This window comes from Varanus komodoensis, unplaced genomic scaffold (assembly GCF_004798865.1).
Source record: "Varanus komodoensis strain SLA01 unplaced genomic scaffold, ASM479886v1 scaffold9, whole genome shotgun sequence".
NCBI classification, from domain to species: domain Eukaryota; kingdom Metazoa; phylum Chordata; class Lepidosauria; order Squamata; family Varanidae; genus Varanus; species Varanus komodoensis.
In genome coordinates, this window is record NW_025336598.1 from 28,773,021 (window position 1) to 28,798,161 (window position 25,141).

The window sequence follows — 25,141 nt, forward strand, 5'->3', positions numbered from 1 at the left end:
AGAAAATGTCCTACAGCTTGTAGCATTTGCCAGCTTGCCAGACAGCCAATTGTAGGACCTTGCTTGCCTAAACATGCATAGGATTGTGTCCTAAATGTGCAATTCTTTCAGGTGCTACAAGACAGATTCTGCTGCAGCAGACTAATGTGGCTACCCTCTGGAATTAAAGTCTCTGTTTTTAGTAGGTTACCAACTGCAATCAGGTGCAAAACCTCAGAGCAGGCACCTCTATTAAAACAGTCTGTTTTGGAGTATTGTTTTCAGAACTGAGCACACAGTCATTCTGTTTAGAAAACAACTCCTAGTTTCCACCATACATACATTCATTTCAGCAATTTAATTCAGAGGATTCAGATAGCCTTTTTGATGTTGATGCTTTCCAATTGTTTCACATATCCTTGATAAAAACATTCTTTTTAAAAATACACACTTTCCAAGAAAATATTGCCAGTTGCAGCACCCCAAAACACCCCAAAAGTAATTGGCCAGAGGAAGGCCCCAAAAATAGTTGGCCAGAGGAAGGCCACATAGTAAAACCACAGTTATACTGTCCCAGAAGGGAGGGCTGATAACAACAAAATGAACTTTGTGTAACCCGCAGCTAACACGCTAGCCTGACCTCAAATACAGTAATCAAAGGGACAGTGGAAACTGGTTCTAGCCACCATGAAAGTTGCAAATATGCAGGGAATAAGAACATGGCAAGCCTGTGTGAATCTCAAGCAGATAAATAGACATGGGAAAGGTCTGGTCCTTGATGGAAGAAAGGACTCTTTCTCCAGCACGGGAGGGGGTGCATCCCTTGCTGTATCAATGCAGTAGATGTGTATTAGGTGACCTAATTGGCAACCTAAGGTATAAAACGCATGTACAGGGGTGCAACTTTGGAGACACTGCTTTGGGCTGAATGTCCCCTTTTGTCTCCCTCTATTCTATAGTGCACTAGAATAAAGCTGGTTTTGGTTCTAAGTCTCGTCTCAGGCTCCTTTTGGCTGGGTCTGGTCCACCCAGGTTTGCCCTAGCTGTTGACTGGCTGAGTATGGTAACAAGAACATCAATTAAACATTTTTGAATTAACTTACTGACTGATTTAAAACATATTTGCTCAGAAGTTTTGTTGAACTCCACAGAACTTGCCCTATTTACTACAGATATTACAGCATCCCAGAAAAGCGGTTTTCATTTGAATTATTTTTCATAGTTGCACTTTTTTCTCCATTTAATAGTTTATGGCTGCAGTAGTATTTATTTATATATATAGAGAGATGATATAGATGATATATAGATATGTATAGGTCAGCAGTGATGAACTTTCCAGCCTGAGGACCAAATTGTATTTTAGTGAAGCTCTCAGAGGATGTATTCTAGTAGCAAAAGGAATGGGACCAAAACTATCAAGTATTTTTGGTTAAAGATATGACCAGTAACTAAACCTTAGGAGGAACACTTCAAACTGTGAGGGAACTTCATAAAGGCCAGGAAGCCATCAAATAATTAGGAACTAGGGGGAAAGAGAAGGGATGGGGCCATTTTCCCTGCCCCTTTTCCTCAACCACTTATTAAAACCCCAGATGACCCAGATTTGGGCCTGAAGCTGAGTGTATGTGTTTATATAAAGAAATGAATTTCCCAGATTTTTCTGGACACACAATGAATACAGAAATAATCTATTACAAAAACATATTTTTAGGATTATTTAATTCACAAAAATACATTTCATACATTTAATGTGATTACACATTATGAACAAATAAGTCAACTGGCCAAACTGAAATCCCTTGTTGTTGTTGTTAGTCATGAAGTCGTGTCATTGCGACCCCATGGACAACATTCCTCCAGGACCCTAGGGACACATATAAGTACTTGATGGTGCAAATCCACATTTAAATACATGTATGTTTAGAAGGAGAAAAGGTACATAGCACCTGGCATACCTAGCTGTGGCATGCTGGGAGTTGCAAGACTTTTCTTTTTCTAAAGATGAATAGGCACCTGTATTAAATGTCTGTTACATTACATGAGGTTAGCAGAAATTGACATGTCATTTTGAAACATTTTGTGGTATAAGCTGAAAAATAATGGTTTTGTGATGCCATAATGGTACATACATTCTTATCACTTATATGCTGACTCATCAAGTTTTAAGATACAATTTGTTTAGCTTTAATATACAATTTGTTTAGGTATTATTAGGTTAGTAATACAGTTAATAATGCCATACTGGCTGCAGAAAAAGATTAAACTTGCAGTACCAAGGCTGAGCTGAAAAAGCTTTTTGTTTGTACACTGGACTTATGAAAAGATCTTTCATTTTATTTCAGCAAATGCTAATTTCTGTAGGTAAAGAGAGAAAATGCCACTGGGTTTGTTTAAAACAAACAAAACATCTGAAATCTAGTTTTATAAATTCAACAATTGTTTCAGAAAACAATTGTATCATGCAAACTATAGCATCATTAACTTTTCCTGACCTGATATGTAAAATAGATTCAATTTTTATGGTACTAAAATTCTAGGCCTTTGTTCAAAGTATGTCTGTTAATTCTGTGGAAAATACATGAAAGATGAAGGATATAGTCCGTGGGGATGCCTGTAACCCTCTGAACTTGGGGGATTATGGGCATGCTATGAAAGATAGGAGAAGTGTGGAAGCTAAAGTAACCTAACCCAGTTTTAGCTCTATAAGTGTGGCACTTCAGATTGGGAGGAAAGGAGCCTGCAGTGCCACTAGGATTCACTGTATCTGAACATGAATTTCCAGCAACAAGTTGGTGTCATTTTCCAATCCCATACCAGAGAATTTGAAAAATTGTATGACTGTTTAGCAACCATAGTATTGTGCCGTGCATGACTTAACTGATCATAAACGGATATACTTCCAGTTCATAATGAGGTGTGTATGATAACTGGAAACAGTCAGAGATAGTTTGACGCCAAAAAGATATCATATAACAAAATATGTAATAATTACTTTCCCAAGTGGACTAAGGAGTCAAATATGTTTTCAGAATTAACTGACGTGATCCAATCTTTCTTACTCAGAAGTTCCACTTTGTCTAGTGGGTATATTCCAAGTCAGTGTGTATAAAGTTACACCCTAAAGCAGTATCTGATTTCTATCCCTGAGTAACATTTACATGAAATTCAAACCTAGGTGGCTGTCCTCAGATGTTTAATCCAGAATAGTCCATAGACAAACAAAGCACGCCCTGTCAAAACAAAGTCTATAAGAAGTGACACCAGTAAATGCTTTAATATTTCAGAAGGCAGGTACACAGTGTTGCATTGACTTGGCAGAATTACACTAAAATAAGTAATTAGAAGATAGCATTCTGTCCTCTTGTTAATCGAGTACACAGATATAAAAAGATCCTGATACATACACATAAATTCACTCTTGGCTTAAAAAATAATCTGTTGAATTCTGCTCAGTAGACACTGATATTCATATCCTCATTCACATATCTGTAAAAGAGGGCAAGTTATATAATTTGTACCAATAAATATGAATCTATTAAGTCAAGCAAAATGAATCCAGTTGGTGTGTCCAAATCCTACTTATCAATTTCTACTTATTATCACCACTGTTTTCTTGGTGTAAGCCAGTATGCTATCACAACACCAATTATAATCAAGCAGTCAGCTTTGAACTATTTCTAATGACATTTGGCCTCTTAACAAACATGCAGTTGAAGGTCATGACTACAATCCAACAATGTGTCAGTGTCAGATGCAGCCAACCGCTGGAGCTTACTCGTGCATCGTGCTAATTTTCCTTCAGCAGCATCTTTTCCTGAATCTCCACGCTGCCTTTGATCATATACCACAAGGACAGTTGTGTGTGGGCAAAGGTCCTGACAGACTCCAACAAATCAGGGTTGGAGGTTACAGCCTAGCATCCATGTGCATCCTATGTGCATTAAAGCCAGTTTTTGCTTCTGCTTTTTGAACTGGTTGATGGAAGGATCCTCCCATCTAAATGTCTTCTACCATTCACTTCTTTTCTGCCTTGCCCAGTGCTAAGTATCTGCTTGACTGGTTTTGGAGAGCCTCATTCCTTAGCTGTAAATCTGGGCAGAGAGATAAGAAAGATTCCTTAAGGTCACTTCTCCTTCTCACCAGCTTTACTTTCTTGTTTAACTCCAATCCTACTCAAAAAGGACATGTTCTATCTCTCCCATTTTTGGTCATGGGATCTTACATGGTAGTGGGGAGGACTGGGAATTTAAAAGTGGTCCTTTTATGAATTCCAATGAGGAAAGGAGCGGCACAGGTGCTTCCTAACAACTGACTGCTGTCCTTAGAATAGGCCAAGAGGCTGCTGGAGGACCCGTGCTATGGCCTAGCTTGTGAATGAGTGCCCCTTCAGGGGTTGCCTTCTCTGAGCTTTCATTTTCACAAGCATTTTACTTGTGGCTCTAGGTAGAAAAGTGTGAAGGCAGTTTTACCCAAGAATGCAGTATTACAATTGCATCACTTTTAAAATCTTCAGGTGGCTGCATTTATGTGCTGTTTTATAGTGTTCCTCTTTCCCATAAGGCTCTGTCAGGGTAACCTGTCTGCCTGCAGAAAACTGAGACATGCAGGAAGGCCTAGATGCAGGGGACCCACTCTGAGGCTCTGTGTGGTCAGCAGAGAAGAGAACAAGGAAGGGAGAAAGAGTGGAGCTCAGCACTGTTCACCTGTCTGGATGGTCCAGGACAGCCATCCTGAACCTGGTGCCTTCCAGGTGGTTGGAGTGCAACTCCCATCACTGATGGCTATGATGGTTGGTGATATTGGGAGTTGTAGTTCAGCACATCTGTGGGGCACCAGGTAGGGGAAGTCTGGTCTACTAGATGGCAGCATGGAAGTGCCAACACAGCCACTGGGAAGGTTACTGGGGATGAGGAGAAAGATGAGAAGAAAAAGGCAGCATCAGCCTGCTGAAGAGGGTGGCCTAGAGTGCAATGGCAAAGTAGCTTCTTTTGCCAGGACAGAAAAGAGGAGTCATCCCTGGGATGCAGGGAAGCCCAACTGCTGCTTGACTTCTCACCAGATCCCAGAGTCTTGTCCTTTACCCTGCCCTTTGCAGGTATTGTACAGCCCACAACCATTAATGGGACTTCCAACAGCATGCAACTGACTATATGACAGTTCACAGCCTATGCTATGTAGATATACAAGCTAGATATATATATAAGCCTATCAGCATAGGCGTCTTCTGGACGATACAAGAAGGAATTGGTGGAGAATGAGTTTTTCTTTTTCTTACCTTCAGAGAAAAATACGCAGGTCTTTTTACATTCTTCCTCACTATCAAAGCGGTTATCATTTCCGTCGCAGCCACCATACCAAAACTGAGCACAAGAATTGGCCTGCTTATCATAATACCATTTTATTATATATACACGGCATGGTCCTTGATCTAATCTTAATTTACATTGTGGAGGGCTCAGGATATTTTCTTAAAGAGAACAAAAACAAAACATAATTGTTTCTAGGATGGTACTTTACAAAAATAACTGGCAATAAAGGCTGCAATTTAAAGAACAGTTTCAATGTTGTCAGTCACCTGCATAGAGCTGGTAATAGAATGTCTAAACAGAGTTTGCAAATCATCACTTTCATCATCACAAATGGCCAGAACCTGAAAAGAGCTCAGCTAGACAGGTTTAAGTGCTTGCATTTATGTTCTGAAAATTGCCCTTTGAAATGTAAGAACAGTTGCTGTTCACAAAGAAAGAGAGGTTAACACCCCCACACAAATACACACTAGTGTATTATACTACTAAGTGTACAAAGATAATTATGTGGATCTCTCAATTATGGCTACTAAGTGGAAATGTTACTTATTGCATTAATTAGATCCCCAAGTATAATTTGAGGCTACATTTCTTACGGCTTGTCTTAATAAGAAAATACATTACAGAATTTTTAAAAGATAACGTAAGTATAAATGAGATCATTTGTACCTTTGCTTATGAAAAAGTAGAAAGCATTCTTTCTACTAGTGTAGTATTATAAAATAATTTTATATATGTATGGCACTGGAGTCTATGTATGAAGCAAAGCTTCAAAGGATGCATGTGTTTAGTTGTCTGCATCACTAAAATGCACAGGAAAACTTATTGCAGGTTACACAGGATTCTGGCTAGAAATGATTTCATTCAAAATGCAAAAAAGTAGGATCCCCCACCCCCGCGCCCCAGCACCCCTTACAGCAAATAGAATGCACTACTTTTGTCCTATAAAACATATTCCCCATCTATGACCATTATAATTTAATATTACTGCATACTGCATGAATATCCACCACCACAGACTGTTGCAATCACAGATAATTAATCAAATCACTCTGACAGTAATGCCCCCTCCCTTTTGCACCTTAGATTCATTAACCTTGGCATATCATAAAATAAACATCAGATGCACCTAATATGGAAGTTGTCACAGGTGCATGTCAAGTTTTCCTGAGAAGTTCAAGATGGGTTACTCAGTTTCTACAGTTACAGCTGCTTAAATCTCATGGAGACAAAGATGTTCTGACATATACGGAAACAGTGTAACCCGACCAGACAAGATTAGGCACTCTTTCTAGAAAAGCTAACCAATTCTACAAGTTTGCTTGATTTTCCTTCCTGTTCACAATGGCTTTACTGAACTCTGAATTGTTGAATAACATCATAAAACTGTAAGTCATTAGAATGTGTATCTGCTATAGAAACATATAGTAACTAAACAGATTCTGATGATCTATCATTTTAATACCTATATTAAAAGAAAACATTGAACATTTTGTTATGTGCAATGACCTGGTTTTAGCGTGGAAGAATCTGAGGAATAGGAAGGTGAGAGCATTTTTTCTGCTGTTAGAGATGGCAGCGGTGGTGGTGAGGCTGATACCGATGTCAGAGGTGATGGAACTACTGCAGGGTATAATGTGAGAAAAAACATTTAAAATAGAGGGTTGGTTTGAACTGTGGGACATGTCTGCTAGGAGCCAGATGATGAAAATAATTACCTTTGTTATTAACTGGAGGCAAGAATGGGAGATCATCTCCATTAGGTATGACATCATAGTTCTCATGAAATGTAGTGGATGATTCTTTGACCTGAAACACATTCAGTTCTGTTAATTTATGGAATGCCCATCAGTAAAGGACATTCTCTGTGTTTCACAGGAAACGAGCAGACTCCACTTTACTTCTATCCTGGAAGCACCTCCTGTGGCAATGTGAGTAGTGTGTGGGCCTACAGAACCATAATTCACTTAGGTGATTTCAAGCTTTTGACCACCATGCTCTTAAATTATAAGTACTGAAATTAACTTTGATAGTTCACTGACTATCACCAGAAGCTTATTAAAATAAATATACAAATTCAAAATATTGGGCACAAAGCCAGTTTTCTAAAAGGGTTTTACTCTAATACTGCCAGTAGAAAGAAGGAATTAAAAAAATGACAAGTATCTAACAAGTACCGGGATTAATGGTTGAGAAGGCTGGCCAAGGTTTATGGAATTCTCTTTCATGGATGTGTCATATCCATTTGGTGAAACTGATTGTCCCTTATTACTGTTCGCATGAAATAAATATTGTGAAGAACGAGAAGATATTGAGTGAAGTGATGGTCCGTTTATTCCTCCATTTCCAATTCGATTATATATTAAGGCACCATGTTCATCTTCACAAAACTGGTTAACGAGTTTGGACTCCAAAGCTTGGAAAAGGAAGACAAGAGAAAACCATAAGAATCTGAAATGCCAAGTATACTAATTTGGTCAAAAATAGTTATTCATGTAATTTTAATTCATGTAAAATGATATATTTTATATTTAAATATATTTAAAGCATTTCTTTCTTAGGTGTTGGGATAGTTTGTAGAGCAGTGTTGCTCAACCTGGTACCTTCAAAATATGTTGGACTACAACTTACATCAACCCTGTGCTTCTATTCTTGCAAGGAATGTTTAGTAACAGATTTATTTATTTGATTTATACGCTGCCATAGGCTCTCTGGGCAGCTTACTTACAGTCAGAGTAAAATTCAATAATACAATAAAACAATAGCATCAATAATAGCAATAAAAATAGCTGCTAATAATAAAAATAAATTATATAAAATATATAACTAAATGATAGATTAATATCAATTAAATTAATAAATTTAAATATTAATCAGGTAAATTATAAATTAATATTATATGGAATACATCTATTAGCCACATATGCACAGTGATCCCACAGTCACATTTATGAGCAAAATATAAATTTGCTCATAAATGTCCTATATACATCCACTATGACTCTTTCTAGACTTTAGTCAGGCACAAAGAGAGTAGTCCTTGAGGAGGCACCAAAGCATACATACTTAGGATGTTTTAGTGACTTCTGGCAGTTCAGTTCTTTCAGAGCCAACTTTGCAAGCTCACCTGGAAGGGTGTTGAAATCATCTATGAGATACATATGTTCTCTGTCAGGGTCTGATGCAATTAGATTCAGTTCACGCAGGAATTCCACTTGGGTTGGGTCCGAAGTGTTCACTATTCCTATTGCATACATTTCAACGTTGGCTGCATGAGCCTCTCTGACAGCAATATCCAGCTTCACAGCTTCTCTCTTGTCTGCTTGGCCATCTGTCAGGACTATGGCAACTTTCCTCACACCAGTCCGAGCCCCAAAAAATCCTTCCTGCGTTGCTTTACGGATGGCTGTTCCTGTGTAAGTGCCTTCCCCCATATATAACATTTTCCTGATTGCTTGCTTCACATCCTGCTGGGTTGCGTACCTGTTGAGTCCAAATTCAAGCCGCACCTCCAGACTGTACAGGACAAGGCCAATTCTGGTAGCATTTCGCCCTACTGTTACTCTGTCAACTAAAGCAGTAACAAAGTCTTTGATTATTTCAAAATTCTCTGGGCCAACACTTTCAGAGCTGTCAATCACGAACACAAGCTCCATGGGTATCTCCTTGCATTTAATACCACATCCTACAAAAGGGGGAAAAGTCACATCATGAGTTTTTCAGATAGCATTAAGGCAATCCATAAGTTCAGCTTTCTAATGCATAATGCATGTAAGCATAATTATAATGATAATAAGAAGCATTTTGGTGGTAGACCCCAGCCCCCAGCTGCTGAATGCCTCCCTAGAGAGGCTCGCCTGGCACCTACATTGTAATATTGTCAGTGCCAGGTGAAGACCTTTTTATTTTCTCAGACTTCTTTGCTCTTCCATTTTAAAAAATTGTGTCAGTGTATTTTATCTTTGTTTTACTTTGGTGTAAGTCTGTTTTAAATGTGGATGTTTACATTTTACTATGTAATTGAATTCTATGGTTTTCAAGTTTTTTGGTCAACTGCCCAGAAAACATTCACTAATGGACATGATGGAAATGTAATAAATGGATACATTTAAATACAATAAAATAACAATCTAATTTGAATGCCTCACATTCCACATGGACAAGACAGAAGTAGAATGTAGAATTAAACTGAACCCTGTAAACTATTTGATGGCTTTAACAGAGGGACTTAGTATTGACAGAGCTACAAACTTTCTATCGCTGTTCCAAGATTCATGGTTGTCACTGTGGAAAATGGCATAACTGCTGAAATAAGTGCATGGTCCTAATTAATCAAGAGGACTTTCTAATAGGCTATTCCAATTGATCATAAAGCAAGTTGGTCACAGTCTGAACTGGTATATTTCAGTAGACTGGACATTTCCCTGCTTTTGACTTAGAAAAACCCTACATGTTATGTTTCAAACTGCTAGCTATAGTCAAGCTGCAGTTTCACTTCTAACTTCTCTTTTTGTATGCTAAAATATTTCATTGTTATTTGTTTAAAAAATAATCTGACACATTCAAGCAATTGGTGACATTCCCTCAGAGCTGAGATGTCCTAGTATTAATGAATATTAATATTTGGTGAAAGGAACAGAGGAACAGAATAACCAAAAGTCATAGGATCTGAATTAAAAGACTTATTGAAAACTTACCACATATCTCTTTAATTAATTTAATGATATCTTCTCTCTAGGTTAGAAAACACAGTTAAAGTGTAGATAAACACTAATGGAGAACTGTCTTATGTCCAACAGTTTACAGCATACCTGATTAAAATAACTGAATTTTCAGGCATGTGTTACTTTTAGAGGAATTGACAATACTTTTAATGTAATGAAAATTAACACTTACATATTGACTAATCCAATCAGTGGTAAATGTTGCAGTGCATTGTGGTTTCTAGCTGTAGTGGTAGATCCAAAATACTATTTTTCTGTGTTATTCGTGAATAGGAAAGTAATTCCAATCTGATAATGCAACACATTTCTTAACATGTAGATTTTCTGGCAATGGGAACTACTACCTGCATTTCAGAAAGGATTATCTAACTGTACTCAATTATCTCTGTATTCAGATGTTTTCTGTTGCGTTGTCCGTGGATCTAAAATCCCTAACCCTAACCCTATTCAGCACATAGATAAGGGGTGGGTAACCTTTTCCCATCAAAAGATCGCTTTCCCTTCTGGCTAACATTCTGCTGGGGTTACATGCCAACCAATAAGCCAGCGTGAATTGTACTGCAGTTGTACTGCAAGCGACCCACAGTGCACCCAACAACGTGTCTGGCTCACTGCAGGATGTTCAGCCCTTCCCTCTCCCTTGGTCCTCCTGCAGGTATCCAAGGGCACACAGGACCAACTTGTCTCCCTTTCCTCACCATGATAGTGAGCTGTTTTTGGCTTGCTGCAGCTGTTTATCCTTTACTCCTTTTTCGCCCTGAAGAACATGAAAACTGACTTCATAGCTGACTTTTTGGATCCCCATTCTGACAGCCATTGACAGCCCCAAAAGTGCCCAAGTAATACACTGAAGGAGTTATCAGTGGTTGGGAAATATTTTTTTAAACAAATGTTGCATCCCCCCCCAAAGTGTACAATCCTTTAAATTTTTTAGCATAGCCACACTTGCACAATTCCGGAGGTGCACAGTTCCATGAATGTGGAAATTGGAAGCCCTGGTTTTGTCAATGCCCTGAGGGGGTACCAGCTAGCAAAGTGTCACAGGTACCAATCCTGAACATTGATCCAAAGACGCTTCAAATAGGGTTTTCATTCCCTTTGTTTTCTCTTAATAATTGTCAAAAGGCAAGCTGGCAAGGGAAACTGGAGTGGCGAGTGTGATATTTGTTCAAAAAAGGGGGCAGTGGGATTTATATGCTCTTTGCAGAAAGATCCTCTCCACTCTGCTCTGCTCCCCTTGTTCTCAATTCTGCAGGTGCTCAGGACCAAGGGAAAGTGCAAGAGGCCATTTTGACAGCTAGTCCCATTCCTCCCTCTCCAGCAAAGAAGATCTAAAGTAAAGAAAATACTCTTTGGGCCAATGTCTTCAATTGATACCCATTCTGACAGCATTGTGGGTACATAAAAAATAAACACATACATAGATGGTTTTACAGCCACTGGCAGCAGCTCCAATGTGCTGCTTGGGCACTTTGAAAGGGCTATCAGTGGCTGTCAAAATGAGAAATGCAAAAGCCAACTATCAAGGTGACTTTTGCCATCTCCAGGAAAAAAAGGCAGGACAAAACACAGAAAAGCAGTGGTGAGCCCAAAACGGCTCGTGATTATGGCAAAGGACACCTGGCCAGTGCACCCCAGCAGGCACTTAGAGCGTGGCTAGCCTTGGCAATGGTCAGGGCAACTCGCCTGCATTTGGATGACATGACAGCACATCATGTGCTACAATAAGTGCTACAACAAACAATGGATTGCCAGGGTGGGTTGTTACCCCCCCCCCACCGCTCTCTCTCACAAACACAGAGAGAGAGAGAGAGAGAGAGAGAGAGAGAGAGAGAGAGAGAGAGAGAGCGCGCGCGCGCGCTTAATATTGTAAGAAGGCTTGAAAATATTGTTCCATAGGCTCCTTATGGGAGGAACGGCTACAGCATGGGGGTAATCCTCTTCTTCCAGGCTTGCACCATACTATGTTGCTCTGCCCCCACAGCAATTAGCTTTCAAAACAAAAATAGCATCCTAATGGTGCCAGTGGAAGACTTTTTTCAAGTTAATGGCTGTTGGGAACAAGAGGAGGAAGGGACCCTGCAGTCTGATTCCCTGTTTCTGACATAAATGAGTGCAGGCAGGTGAGTGGGCTAAGAGCCACCTGCAGAACCTTCTAAGGGGAACAGCAGCCAGCCAGCAGTGGATGCTGAGAATAAAACAGTTTAAGTAACTCATGCCAGCCAGCTCTGCACCTTGCCAGCCCCAGCCCTGCCTGCAGCAGTTTCCTACCCCACATTTAATAGATGGGTGCAACAACACTGCCCTCTAGATGCCTTTATGATCTGGTTTATTATACAGTATATAACAATTAAATGAAATAATTTTGCTATATTTAAAAAAGATTTTATGTTTACTATGAAATTTTTATTTCATTTATCCCCCAAACCATTTGATTTCCTTAGACTGGGAGCATCTTGGGAACAGAATTATTATTGTTTAGAAAAGCTTCTGCAAACCACCAGAACCCACAGGACAGAGCTGACCAATAAATAATCTGATAAATTCTCCATGTTTTCTGATCTGCTCACCCCCCCCCAATGATAACATTCTGTTTGTGAGTCTATTTATATCACAGAAAAATGCACTTTGTGTTCTGTTTCTTTCATTGCTGAGGAAAGCACAAAGATACCTTCTGAATAACTTATTTTGTTCAGCATCAGTGTGCTTTCTCAGTATATTCCTTATTCAGATAAAGCATTTCATATTTGTTCTGCATGATGGGGTAACTGAGGCACTATTGTATTTGAATGTCATTTCAAAAAGTTCATTTCCTTACTGTCAGGCCTTGCTCTCCCTTTGGTCCAGTTTTACCCTGAAATGATAATCATTCCTTTAGTTATTTCCAATCATTCAGTAAGTTTTGATGGCATCAGCTGCAGTATAAAGCATTGTATGTAAAACACCATTATCAATAGGTATTGGGACATAAACACCTGCTTCTCAGAGAAGCAAGCTTATGGGCTAACGACATGCTGCACACTAAATGTGAAAATGCTTTAAAACAGAGAAAAGAAGAGCAGGTCTGGGAATGGATTTGGAGAGGAGAAACCTTCTGTTGCTTTTCTGTTCTAAATGGCCCCCTGCCATGCAGCTCTTCCTTCAAGGGGTTCAAAGGTGTGTTCTCACTCTCTACTGCATAGTTAGCTGCTTTTCTTTGAAAGTAAGTGAGACATGGAAAGCTGCCTCATACCAGGGCTTCTCTACATGGGGCATCTCCTGGGCACTCCTGGTCCCTCACTCACGGATGCTGGCAGATCGTAATCCTCCAGGGCCTCTCCAGTGTTTTTTATCACCACTTTCATATCTTTTTCAATCCATGGAAAAATACCTCAGGGAAAGATATGCTAATGTTCCCACAGTGGAAACAGAAGCAGCAGCATCCTCATCCACAAACAAGCACCATTAAATGCCTTCTAAAGAGAAGTCCTCAATCAGCTCTCTGGCCCAGGAAAAGTTCTTCTAAGTGTCACTGCCATGCAGGTGAGCAGGGCTCACCAGAACTCTCAAGCAACAGATCTCCCGGTCTCCACAGGACTTTTCCCAGCCCTATCTGAGATGCTGGGGAATGAACCTGAGCTGGTTCACATGCAAATCAGGGGTCCTGCTACTTAGCTACAGGCACTTCTGTTTCCTTATGCACCTTAGGGTGCTATGTTTTGCATTTGTAGAAAGAAAAGAGTCCTACAACTAGTATTCCAGTAGTCATGCCGGCTGAGGAATGCCGGGAAGTATAGGACTTTTTTCCTGCCTAACTAGGCATAGGATTCCACCTTTTGTCCCTCAGGGCTTCTCTGCATGAAGGTTTTAACTCACTGTTGTATGGAGGCCTCTTCTTCTGTTCTCATCACAGAGGAAAAATACAACCTTTATGCAGGCCTTTTCTACAAGTTTGTATTACTCTCACTTTCTATATATTCTGTTAACCAACAATGAGGTGGTGCTGTGGTATAAGTGCAGTATAGTGTCTTTTCACAAGGCTTTTGTTCTGGCTTGTTGTGATTTAAAATTTAATACCAGATTTTCTCTGCTGGGGGAAAAATGTGAAAAAGGAAAGACTGTGGAGGACAACAATGCCTTGAAAAGTCTCATGATCCCTTGGTCATAGACGTTTGTGAACATTTATTTATTTATTGGACTTATATCCCACCACATTAGTCATAAGATATATGTCAAGGGATCACGAGGGCATAATGAACAACTTGTATAGCCCTTGTGAGTGTGTAATGGGGGACAGGGATTTGCTAAAAGATGGGCAACTTCAGACACTTTCTGATGAAATCTTTCTCAGTGAAACGTGTGTGTATTAAGAGCTCATGTCTCATTGTACATTGTGGTCCAATGAATTATTTATTGTGATTATTACTGTGGTTATTTAGTTATCTGAACATGTTGTCTGAACATTTCCTTAATATGGAGACATCTTTTACAGATCAAGGGAAAGAAATGTAACATTTCTGTGTACATTTCAAAGTATTTACTTGGAACAAGTAAGGTGCATTTATCTGCTGAGATTTCGCAATATGTTTGAAGGTAACATACTAAAGTTTAGATACTCACAGGTTCTCCAGCTGAGCCAGGATCACCCATGTTGCCTTTCTCGCCTTTTCTTCCTCTTTCACCAGCGGCTCCACGATCACCCTTGGAATTAATTATAGAACTTTTCTGAAGCATCTTATTTGTATGCAATTACCCATAGACTAATAGGAAATGCACAATAGCCTTGTTCCAGGGATCACTGAACTGTGCTACCAAAATGTTACAGAACTCGCAAATACTTGTGAAAATCCTCAAAATGAAGTAACAGAAAATGCATGGCTTTGATGGGAATGTTCCAGTTGTCTGGTTTCTTGACCACTCATAATGTCATGACATATTTAAAGGCCAAAAGCTGAGCTATCAACATAAGTACATGGCCTCCCTCCCTGCTTTTAGGGGTGTGTGTGGAAGGTGGGGAAGGTTTAGATCATGAAATTGTAAGCAATGACCATGTAACTGCTCTGGTTTTCTAGAACATACACAAAGAGTCTAAGTGAAACTGCTTCTTTGAGTGAACTGAAAGTTCAGCCTGGATGGGAGAAAACTTCAAGCAGGCAGAGGGAAGAACGGTTAGGTCTGTAAAGCTTACTATGAGATGCTAATCAGTAGGAAAGCTAAGGACTTTCTAGCTTGCAGGAGACCTAAGCCAAGGACTGCAGAAGTGACTGGAGGAAAAGGGCAGAGGAAGCACAGTGAACTACGGGCTGAAGATGGTAAGGTAAGTGAAGACAGAGGAAAGGAGAATCTATTGACAAAGGAAATTGCAGGAGCATCACAAAGCCCTTGGCCAGGAAGAGTTTTTACATGAATGTTGAAGGGCAAGAAAGCTGAGCTGAGTAAGATACAGCTATGCAACAAATATGGAATCTATTCTGAAGCCACACTGCATGAATATTATGGTAGATGTGTCTTCTCTCAACCTACCTCAAATGTACAGGTTGTTCCATTCCAGTATTGAAACCTTGTGTGGGGTTTGGTTTGGTTTTGAAAACATAACAGTGATAAAGGCAATCCCTACATTCTCCTTATGAGGGGCTGGAAAATTTCAAAACTTGGATGGAACCACTGCAAAGACTTCCCAGCCAAAAAGTATTGTAAGGAACTTTAAAGAGTGGAGGCCCAGTCTTTCAACTGGCATCAATGGGAGTTTTCCTCTAGGCTGAACGGCCATGTGGAGGGGTTGAGCTTGAGGGTCCCCAGTGCAGAAAAGAGGGACCCTCCTTCCTCAACTGAAATCACCACTATAACCCCCCTACCATGGCAGCTAAGCTCAGGAAAAACCAACGGGAAGATTTTTTTCTAAGCTTAATTGCCTTGCAGGTGAATACAGCTGGGGAGGGGGTGTAACACATTTGGGCAATGCAGTGAACCCATCTCTCCCCAGCTTCAATCTCTCTTGAAAATTGCCCTCTCTATAGCAATTAAGGTGTGTTCCTCTAGGGTCGTGGGAAATAGATCTGTTTTCTTTGGGCCAAGGTCTAACTATATCCCCACACTCCACTTTTCAACTGTGCCCGGGGTTTCAGGAAACATGGCTGTCTGGGGTACTTGGGTCTTTGCAGGATATTTTTCTGTCTTAACATGCATAGGATTGCACCTTCAGTTAATCAGGCTCCAGTATCAATAAGATTATTATATGATGGATCACAATTTGCCATAATAGATATTCTAGAACAGGAAGAATAACGGTAGATTGGACTTTACTGATTGCTTTTCTAGGAGATTTGCAGCAGACTGTTAAGTGTTTCTGTGTCTCAGTGGACTAACAGCAACAAATGAAAAAAGCTCCTCCATCTCAAATTAGGCTGCTGAAATGAAAGCCTGGGAGAAAAGGAGAAAATTTGCATGCAGAAGGGCTAATAAGTTCTGGCACGGGAAGCCAATTTCAGCATGTACACAAAGGCATCCTGTTCCTTGGAGTACATCTAAAGCCATTATTATTTACTCAGGGCCAGATGGTGAGTCTTCAGGGTCTAGTAAAAACAAAGAACATCTTGTATGTCCACTCTTATTCTCAAATGCCCATAATCTATAAGCCCCATTCTTTCCTTATGGTATATGAGAAACTCCAAGCAGTTAAACTTGGTGGTAGGCATACTGGTTCCTTTACCTTTGGTCCAAGAAGTCCTTCTCCAGGAGGTCCACGTGGTCCTGGCATTCCTTGAATCCCCTGCTCACCCTAACAGCAATCAAAATTGTTGCCATTCAGAAATTAATCTAACTCCTTCACAATCCTATGCATATTTTGATGAGAAAAGGCCTCACAGTTCCAAGAATTTACCAGCCTGTCTGATTGGCTGAGAAATGCTGGAAATTGTAGGACTTTCCTCCACGCCTAGAATTGTGCTCTAAAAATGTACAATTAAAAATGAAAAAGAATTATATTCTAGCTGTGTTTTGATATATATACACACACATAGGAATATGCTTCTAGAATCTTCCTATAGTCAGAGAACCTTGGTTTTGTAACACATACAGAATAAAGTAACACTTTACCAGACAGATATGTGTGCTAAAACCCGAATAGATGTACTTATGATAAACTGGACTAAGTAGTAACTTCTTCTCTCCAGCTTCTGAGGACTGAGTTCTGTATATACTCCTGTCCCACCTGTGGTTATATGCTAACCCAATGACATCACACTTGTGGAATGTGATGCACTGTGCAATGGAACTTTGCACTGTGAATGGGTACAGCTCTAATTTGGCTGGTCAGCCATTCCTTGCTAGCCTGTATGCTCTGTTTTTAAGGCTTGCTGACCCAGAATGGCAAGGCAAACAAAAGAGAGCTGAATCTATTAATAATTCACATAGATTTGCATGTGATGGTGGAAAATTGGGTATATTACTGGGCTGGCCCTCCACTGTATAAATAAAAAATCCATAACAATGCACAACTCAAACAAAACAATCTTTTTTCCATTTCTTCCAAATGGTGAACATCAGCTTCACTTCCCAGCTGCCCCCTCCTTGGATGCCTCTTGATTTTATGTGAATACTGAATAACTGATACCTTTGATCCTGGGATACCCTCACCTGGAGGTCCCAAAGCTCCAGGTGGGCCTTGACGCCCCACATTGCCCTGTATGAAGAAATAGTACAGCATCCTTAAAAACAAATGCCTGCAGTAATGCTACTGCATTTCATGTCACTTCTGTCTAAAATATGTATCAAATAAGAGGCTCCTTGAGATTCCATATCTTGCAGTCAGTGTATCTTACAGCTTGATTCTAACCCATATATATGCTAAGCAGTATCATATTATTTTAGTGGTGCTTATTTCCTAATCAATATATTTAAAATGCTGGCCATACAGTACATCCATAGGCATATCTACTCCCAGGTAGACGGTTGCAGCCTTAAGCTTACATCATGTCTCTCAGGTTGCTCCAGGAGGTCAGTTGAGAAAAAGAAAGCAGATTCATTTAGACTTGCTATTTAATATATAATATATGTATTCCTGGTTGTATATATAAATCTGCGTTTGCATGATAGTCCATAGTGGCATTTCTGCTTGCCACTCCTAGTCTAGTAGCAGACAGGACACGAAAGGCTTCCAAGGAAGGAGGAGAGCCTGACCTTGATGAAAAGTAAATGCTTACTCCAACACCTGATGATTCCCCAGAACCAGTCAACCTGAAACATGGTTTGGAGATTAGTGGAGAAGATGGCATGTTCCAGGAGCCTGTCCTTTCTCCCCATGTTTCTCCACCCCATTTGTCTTAATCTAGCAAGTAGCTTCCATCCCTCCTCTCTGAATCCTCATATGCCTCTCTGGTTTGCATAAATATACAGATAGGACCAAAGGGTGCAATCCTATTAAGGGTGCAATTATGTGCATGTCCAGACTCAACCCCCGCCCCCGTCAAAAAAAAAAAAAAAAACGTCCTACAGCCCCCAGCTGGAGAATGGTGGTAGAATTTTTGTGTCTGAACACATACAGGATTGCACCTTAAATGCCACTTTCGTTGCGTTTTAAGTCTCGCAATGAAAGTCAAGAGATTGTGCATGTATCATTATGTGGAAAGTTTCCATACTGATAGGACTCCCTCAGAGCAAATGTGGTATCATGTCCCCCAGCCTCAGCCTTGGCCTTTGGAGGGTTAGCTCATCACACAGGTTGAAGCTTTGACTAGACACCGCCCCCTGCCTCCAGTTCAATACAGCCATCTTCTAGCACTGCAGTCTCCACCAATCCTCAAGAAAATAAAGTCAGCCTTAGTCCACTTCAGTCTCCACAGTCTGGACTTCCAGCTGCTTCTTTTCCTTTTTACCCCATGTTTATTTCTCCCATGCCGTTTCTATAGTGGCCGCTGGGGCCTGGACTCACTGCTGGTCACTGGCACGTCCCCCACCTCCAGAATGCCACAGTTGTCCTTAGTGGGACAACAGTGCTGCAGTGCCTCACACATTCATTTGACCAGAGCTTTGATTAGTCTTTTATTTAACAAAACACCTCCTACTTATAAGATTAGGTGGTTAATTAATACAGAGTCTAATCACAGGCTACAGAGAAGACAATCATTCCTGAACAGTGATGTTCCAAGCTGAGATGTAATTGTAACTTACCTTTGGTCCTGGGATGCCTTCTCCTGGTGGGCCTGAGGGACCAGGTGGTCCTCTCATACCTGGGTCACCCTAAAAATATACATTTTCAAACATTTCACTATGTCCAATACTACTTTCTGTTGTTGTTCTTATTCAATATACTTGGCGATCCTCATAGGAAATAACTTAGGAAAATAAATTAATCAGAATGCAAATTCAAAGCCCCTACCCTAAGTTTTTAAGTTATTGCTATCTTCTTCAGCAGGGGAAAAGCCAACCAGCATAAAAGAAATATTACCTGCATTTGCATATGAAGTCATCCCTTGAGAAAGCTGTGCCCTGTGGGTTGCATGTGTAGCCACAGACTATCAGGCTCACTATGGCTTATTTTTGTCCTCTTCCTCCCTCCAGCTGGTGTCCCAGTGTCCTTCATGGCTTAACCATTCTTGTCTCTTCCTCGCTGCTTGATTGCTGCCCCTTTTTGTTCACTGTTTATTTTTATTTTTCTGGAGCATCGAAAAAGTGCATTTGGGACCATTGTTTTTTTTTTTTAATTGGCCCCTGAAAACTGCACAACTGGCTTTATATTTTTTTAAGTAATATTTGTAATATTGTTTTTTCACAAGTGACTCTTCTGGCTGTCTAATATGCAGGGCTTTTTTGTCATAGAACGCACCGGAACGGTGTTCCGGCACCTTTTTTTCCAATGGATTTTACGAAGAGATTTTGAATCGCCTGTGGCGTAGCAGGTCAGCAGCCAGCATCATTAACATAGTGCCTGCAGGCTGCTTTTGTGTGCTCCTGCTCCTGCCCTTCTTGGACTTCAACCGGTCCTACGTATGGAGGCCATCAAGCGGCGCCTGCACAACAACTGCACCTCCCAGCAGACAGGTGGGGGCGCCTGGCCGGGCTGGCTGCTCGGGACAGCATATCTGGCGAGCATCTGCAGGCAGCAGCAAGGCCCCAGCCGGCCCATGGGGGGGTGGGCGAACAGGGCCCACTCCTGCCCCAGCCGGCCCGTGGGCTGCATGGCAGGGGCTGCCCCTCCGCCAGACCGGCCCCGGTGGCCGAGCGGCGCCGTCATCCAGAGCTCCTGTCCGGTGTGAGCCCTCAAACGTTTGGCGAGACCAGCTGCTTCTGAGCAAAGGTGCACAGGGAGCGGCTTGAGGTCCAGCGGTCCTCGCTACGAACGCCCCGTGGGAATCTGCATCCAGCAAGCGCATCAATGGCACGAGGCAGAGCCAGTGGCCACGTGACAAGCGCCCTGCAGCCCAAGGAGCTCCACACCAGGGTCCCCGTCTGCCGTGGCCGGCTGGCGGCCACTCTTCCGGCGGGCCCTGCCCCCATGCTCTCTCCCACGCTGGCACGGCTGCACGTCGGTGGGTGGGCATGATGGGGTGTGGCGGGGGGCGGGAGGAAGGGTCTTGCCCACAGGCTGGGCAGGGAGGTCCAGTAGACACTTGCTTGTGGAGATTCACCTTCATTTTCCGCCTCTTTCAGGGAAGCTGTGCTTTGCTACCAATGCTGCGAGTGTCAATCCAGTGCCCCTGAGCCCCAACGGTGAGTGTGCCTGCGTGAGTGCACACACATCACTCAGTCCTCCTTTTCAGAACCTGGAAGGGGGTCTATGTGGCAGGGGCAGGAAACATGATTCCCCCCCCCCCCCCGCAGTGTAAGCACAGACAGGGCATCCGTGGCAGATGCTGGGTGAGCTGGGTCTAGAGAGGAGTGTGGCAGCAAGAGTTAACTGTGGGGGGGTGGGGTAGGGGCTCAGCCGGCCAGTCCACAAAGGGGCTTCAGGGGTTCCCTCTGGCAGCAGTGTGACTCCTGCCATGGCTCCCAGGCTTGGACCCCTGCGGCCTCTGCCACCGGCCCTCCTTTGGCGGGAGCGCTCTTGGAGCAACTGCCGGCTTGGGATTGGTGTGTGTGGTTGCGTGCTGAGTGCTTACTGCCGGCGGCGACGTGAGCTCCAACACCTTTTTTACAAAAAGAGCACTGCTAATATGTATCACCTAGTCCATTTCCTTACCTGTCTCCCCTGTCAAAGGGAGTGGAAAAGCAGAGCAGTTAATGGCTTGACAGAGTGAGGCAGCACTCATTATTATTACTGTTGTTACACATTATATTATTATATATAGGCTAATTGGTACGCAGTTGCCAGGGAACAATTGGCCTGTCAACTGAAAAGCTGCAGTAAAGGGTGATGAGCCGGTGCAGGTCATTCAAAAGTGCCACTTGGGAATCAGTGGAGGGGCTGTCCTTGATGGCAGCAAGGACAAGTTCTCAAAGAATGGCACTTGGGGAGTAGATTGCTGGGTAATCCCTGCAACTCACACTAAAATTGCTCCCCTGGGGTCAGATGACATGATAACCCTTTGTGAACTGAACAACCCCTAGAACAAGCCATGGGTTCTCAGAGTGGCTTGTTGCTGTAAAATAAGCTAACCCGATGGAAGCAGTCTGGGTTTGCAGAACACAGCAAACATGATATCTCAATGGGCTGTCATGTCTTGTGGTTGGGTTCACAGAAGAAGCCACAATACAGGTGGAATATAGGTTGAGTGCGGATTGTCATTGAACCTATAAGCTTTGTCTCTAGGGTCACTCTTAAGACTACGGAGACACAGCTGACATGTTTCTTTCCATCTGGCTGCTGTGGGAGAAAGCTCATGAGTATGGAGTCCCAGCTACAAGAGCAAAGCAATTTTCTGATTTCAGAGCCGGGAATCTGAAAAATCCTGTGTCCATCTAGACGCACTCTAGCGGCCATGGAATTGTGTTAATATTTTTATTTTAGATTCCCAGTTTGTACCTTAGGTCCAGGTAGTCCAATTCCTTCAGGGCCTTGCTCCCCGGGAGCTCCTGGAAGACCTGGAGGACCCTGAAATTGGAAAGTAAGTTAACTAATTGCTAATTGCTTTGAGGTGATGCCTCCTGTCTTCCCTAATATGGGGTACATCATTCAGAATTTCATCTTTGCATAAGAAGGCCACAAACATCCTATTCAGGCAGGGCAATGACTTGGTTTTGTAATGCAGTCCAAAGGGGAAAATGTATGAATGTATTATCTATTTAAATATCGCATGTAGGACATTTGAAAAATACCCAACCAAGACTATGACCTGTTTGGAAACTTCCAAGCCTCTTGTGATCATCTGTAATCCAGAATAAGGGGAATTCCATTTTCACATAACTCTGGGATCACCTAGTTTGGAGTTACCTACCTTGGGTTTATTTATTTAATCTTTTATATACCGTCCACATTAGCCAAGTGGCTCTCTGAACGGTTTACAATAAAAGTTAAAAGAAGAGAAAAACCATATGTGTATGTGTGTGTGTGTGTGAATGATATGGGTCATAACGCACCAGTCCCATATCCAATTAAATACAAATACATAAATAAACAAACAATCCACATCAACCCAACAATTGTATAAATAAAATACAATATATCATTTCATAGAAGTTTTGCTTTTATCCATTGAAATGCAGGGGAAATAAAAAGGTTTTAGCCTGATGCCAGAAGGCATAAAGAGACAGTACTAGGCACACTTCTCTGGGGAGCTGATTCGACAATTGGGGTGGAATTGCCCTGGTCTATCTAGCCTGTTATTGTCAGCACTGAGAGACAGCAGCTCTCCAGGGTTCCAGGCAGAATCCTTTCCAAGCTCTACCTGGAGATGCCGTGGAATGAACTGGGACTTACTGCAGGCAAAGCAGGTGCTCTCCACTGGGCTATGGATTCCCTCCATGGGGCAGTGGAAAATGAGAAAGGGGCATTGCTGGTCACACTGCATGCAGAGGAGAATGCTGGAAAGTCAGGTCTAAATAGCCTTATGACCTCATTGACAGGAGCTGAAATCCTGTGCACTTTGAAGGGAAGTTTTCCTTCTTTATGATCTCAAAGGGTCTACATTCCTCTGCCATATAAATGCCATAATTAAGGGACTTTTGTCCACAAGTGGAATGTCACAGATGTATTTGGATACTTACAGGTGGGCCTGGATAGCCATCTCCTTTTGGTCCAAATGGTCCAGGGGGGCCTGCATGTCCACGGTCACCCTTTTTGCAAAAAGAAAACATTTGCATTCTCCTGCAATTGTTTGTTATTTATACATGCATTATTTCACAACTTGATGTGTTCACTTAAATACACTTTACTTACATTTATGTGCTTAATTATTACCTTAGCCCCAGGAATACCTATGCCCTGTTCTCCAATAGGTCCAGGAGGTCCAGGTAATCCTATATCACCCTTCAATTTAAAAAATCACATAAAATGTTAGCCGTGAAAGCATGATGAAACCTTAAGTCATGAGCCCACACCATAAAGACAGAGGCAAGACATTTGTAATGTCATTAGTAATAGCAACAGTCAGAGGCAGAGCTTCCTATGATGCCTAGGCTGCTGCAATGAATATTATAAAGTGAGGGAAATATGGCGGTTACCTTTGGTCCTGTAATAGCTCGTCCTGGTAGACCTGGCATTCCAAGACGCCCTGGTGCACCAGGTTCACCCTGTCATAATACAAAAAAACCCAATGCAGTTTGCAAAGGACTATAACAACATGAAAACTTTTTAAAATAATGCCTCTTAATTTCCTAGGTATAGTCACTGTTTTCACTGATTTTAAAATACATACTATAAAAAATCTGTCAAGGCAACTCAGATTCTTTGCAAAGGAAAGCTAGATTCTGCAGCTCTATAATTTATGATATTTTAAAAAGTTCTTTATATAATTTCCCATTTCTTTTCTTAAACATCTGGGAATTATTCAGCTGTGTTACATGTATTCACTGTTTCTGTCCTCAAATTTTCTGTTTGATACTTTTATTTGACTTTTGCTTCCTACATTCTAATCAAATTAATCAATGCAAGAGATTGTTAAAGCAGTCCTCTCTACTATAAGAACCTAAGAGTAGCAATGATCTAGACCAAGGGTTCACCTTACCCTGCATTGTGTCACACAGTGGCCAACCCGCTGACTGTGGGAAATTTGGGCCAAACAAATTACTCTCAGTACATGGTGAAAGCCTTCTCTCCCTGTCATTGGGTTTGGAAGCCTCATTTGGGGAAATGAACATTACCATTCTGTCCAAATAGGGCCTCTGTCTTTGTCCAGGTTTCTTCTTGTCTTATCTTCCTTGACATTGTCCCTCAGGGTCAATCTTGACTTAAGAGTTTGTCCCCACATAATTGATTCCAGCATGAGAGTGGGGCAGGCAAACCAGAGCAGGGTTATAGTGTGGGGAGAAGGGGGATTCTCTGATGCCGCAGTCTTGTTCAGAATTACACATTCACACTCTTTGTACCTGCTCTTTACAGTGGGTGGAAGGGTTTTTTTTTGGTGCCGGCTATTAATTTTTTATGAGTAACCCATGCAAGGGCAAACTGTGCGGCAATGGTAATTGACTAGCTTGGCACAAGTCAGCAGCCCAGCCTCAGAACACCAGGCATGGTAATAAAAAACAAAACTAAAACAGTACTTTTGCCCCTGATGGTCCTGGAGCTCCAACTGGTCCTGAAAGTCCACGTATGCCTCTTTGACCTTGATCACCCTAGAAGAAAGTTGTTGAAATGTATGTTTGTTTTTGTTAGAGACTTTACAGAAAAGCTATACAAAAGCAATCAAAAGCATTTTGTTGCACATGCAAGGGAAATGAGGATGTTTACTGGCACAGGAGATCTAAATGTGCATCTGAACACATACAAGCGATCCACAGAATGGGAAAAGACAAGCAATTTGGCTTTCCCCTTGCATATGCACTCAAAGTCTGCATTGCAGGCCAGGAGACCCTCTGGACCAGATCTATGGCATGAGGCTACAGGGAGAAAGAGAGAAAGGAAAATGTATGGTGTGACTTGGGAGAAGCTGTGAACATGTAGTAGGGGTTAAGCTCTTTCCCTGCCCTACCACTTCCCTTTGTGACTGTTTTATTCCTAGTCTGATTTCATTTCAGTTTCTAGTTTCTTCTAGGAAGAAACCGGGATGGAGGTTATGGTGC

General features: G+C 41.7%; 1 protein-coding gene across 1 annotated transcript in view; it reads right to left on the reverse strand.

The window, feature by feature from the left end:
* Window positions 1–3,993: 3,993 nt before the first annotated feature.
* Window positions 3,994–25,141, reverse strand: part of LOC123017150 (collagen alpha-1(XXVIII) chain-like) — a 49,361-nt gene continuing 28,213 nt past the window's right edge. Inside the window, 17 exon segments of the mRNA XM_044418299.1 lie at window positions 3,994–4,070; window positions 5,255–5,446; window positions 6,795–6,908; window positions 7,004–7,094; window positions 7,463–7,701; window positions 8,413–8,970; window positions 9,983–10,019; window positions 12,828–12,863; window positions 14,609–14,689; window positions 16,698–16,766; window positions 17,601–17,669; window positions 19,157–19,225; window positions 21,948–22,016; window positions 23,129–23,197; window positions 23,322–23,390; window positions 23,585–23,653; window positions 24,623–24,694. Coding sequence (XP_044274234.1) covers window positions 3,994–4,070; window positions 5,255–5,446; window positions 6,795–6,908; window positions 7,004–7,094; window positions 7,463–7,701; window positions 8,413–8,970; window positions 9,983–10,019; window positions 12,828–12,863; window positions 14,609–14,689; window positions 16,698–16,766; window positions 17,601–17,669; window positions 19,157–19,225; window positions 21,948–22,016; window positions 23,129–23,197; window positions 23,322–23,390; window positions 23,585–23,653; window positions 24,623–24,694 — 1,980 coding nt within the window.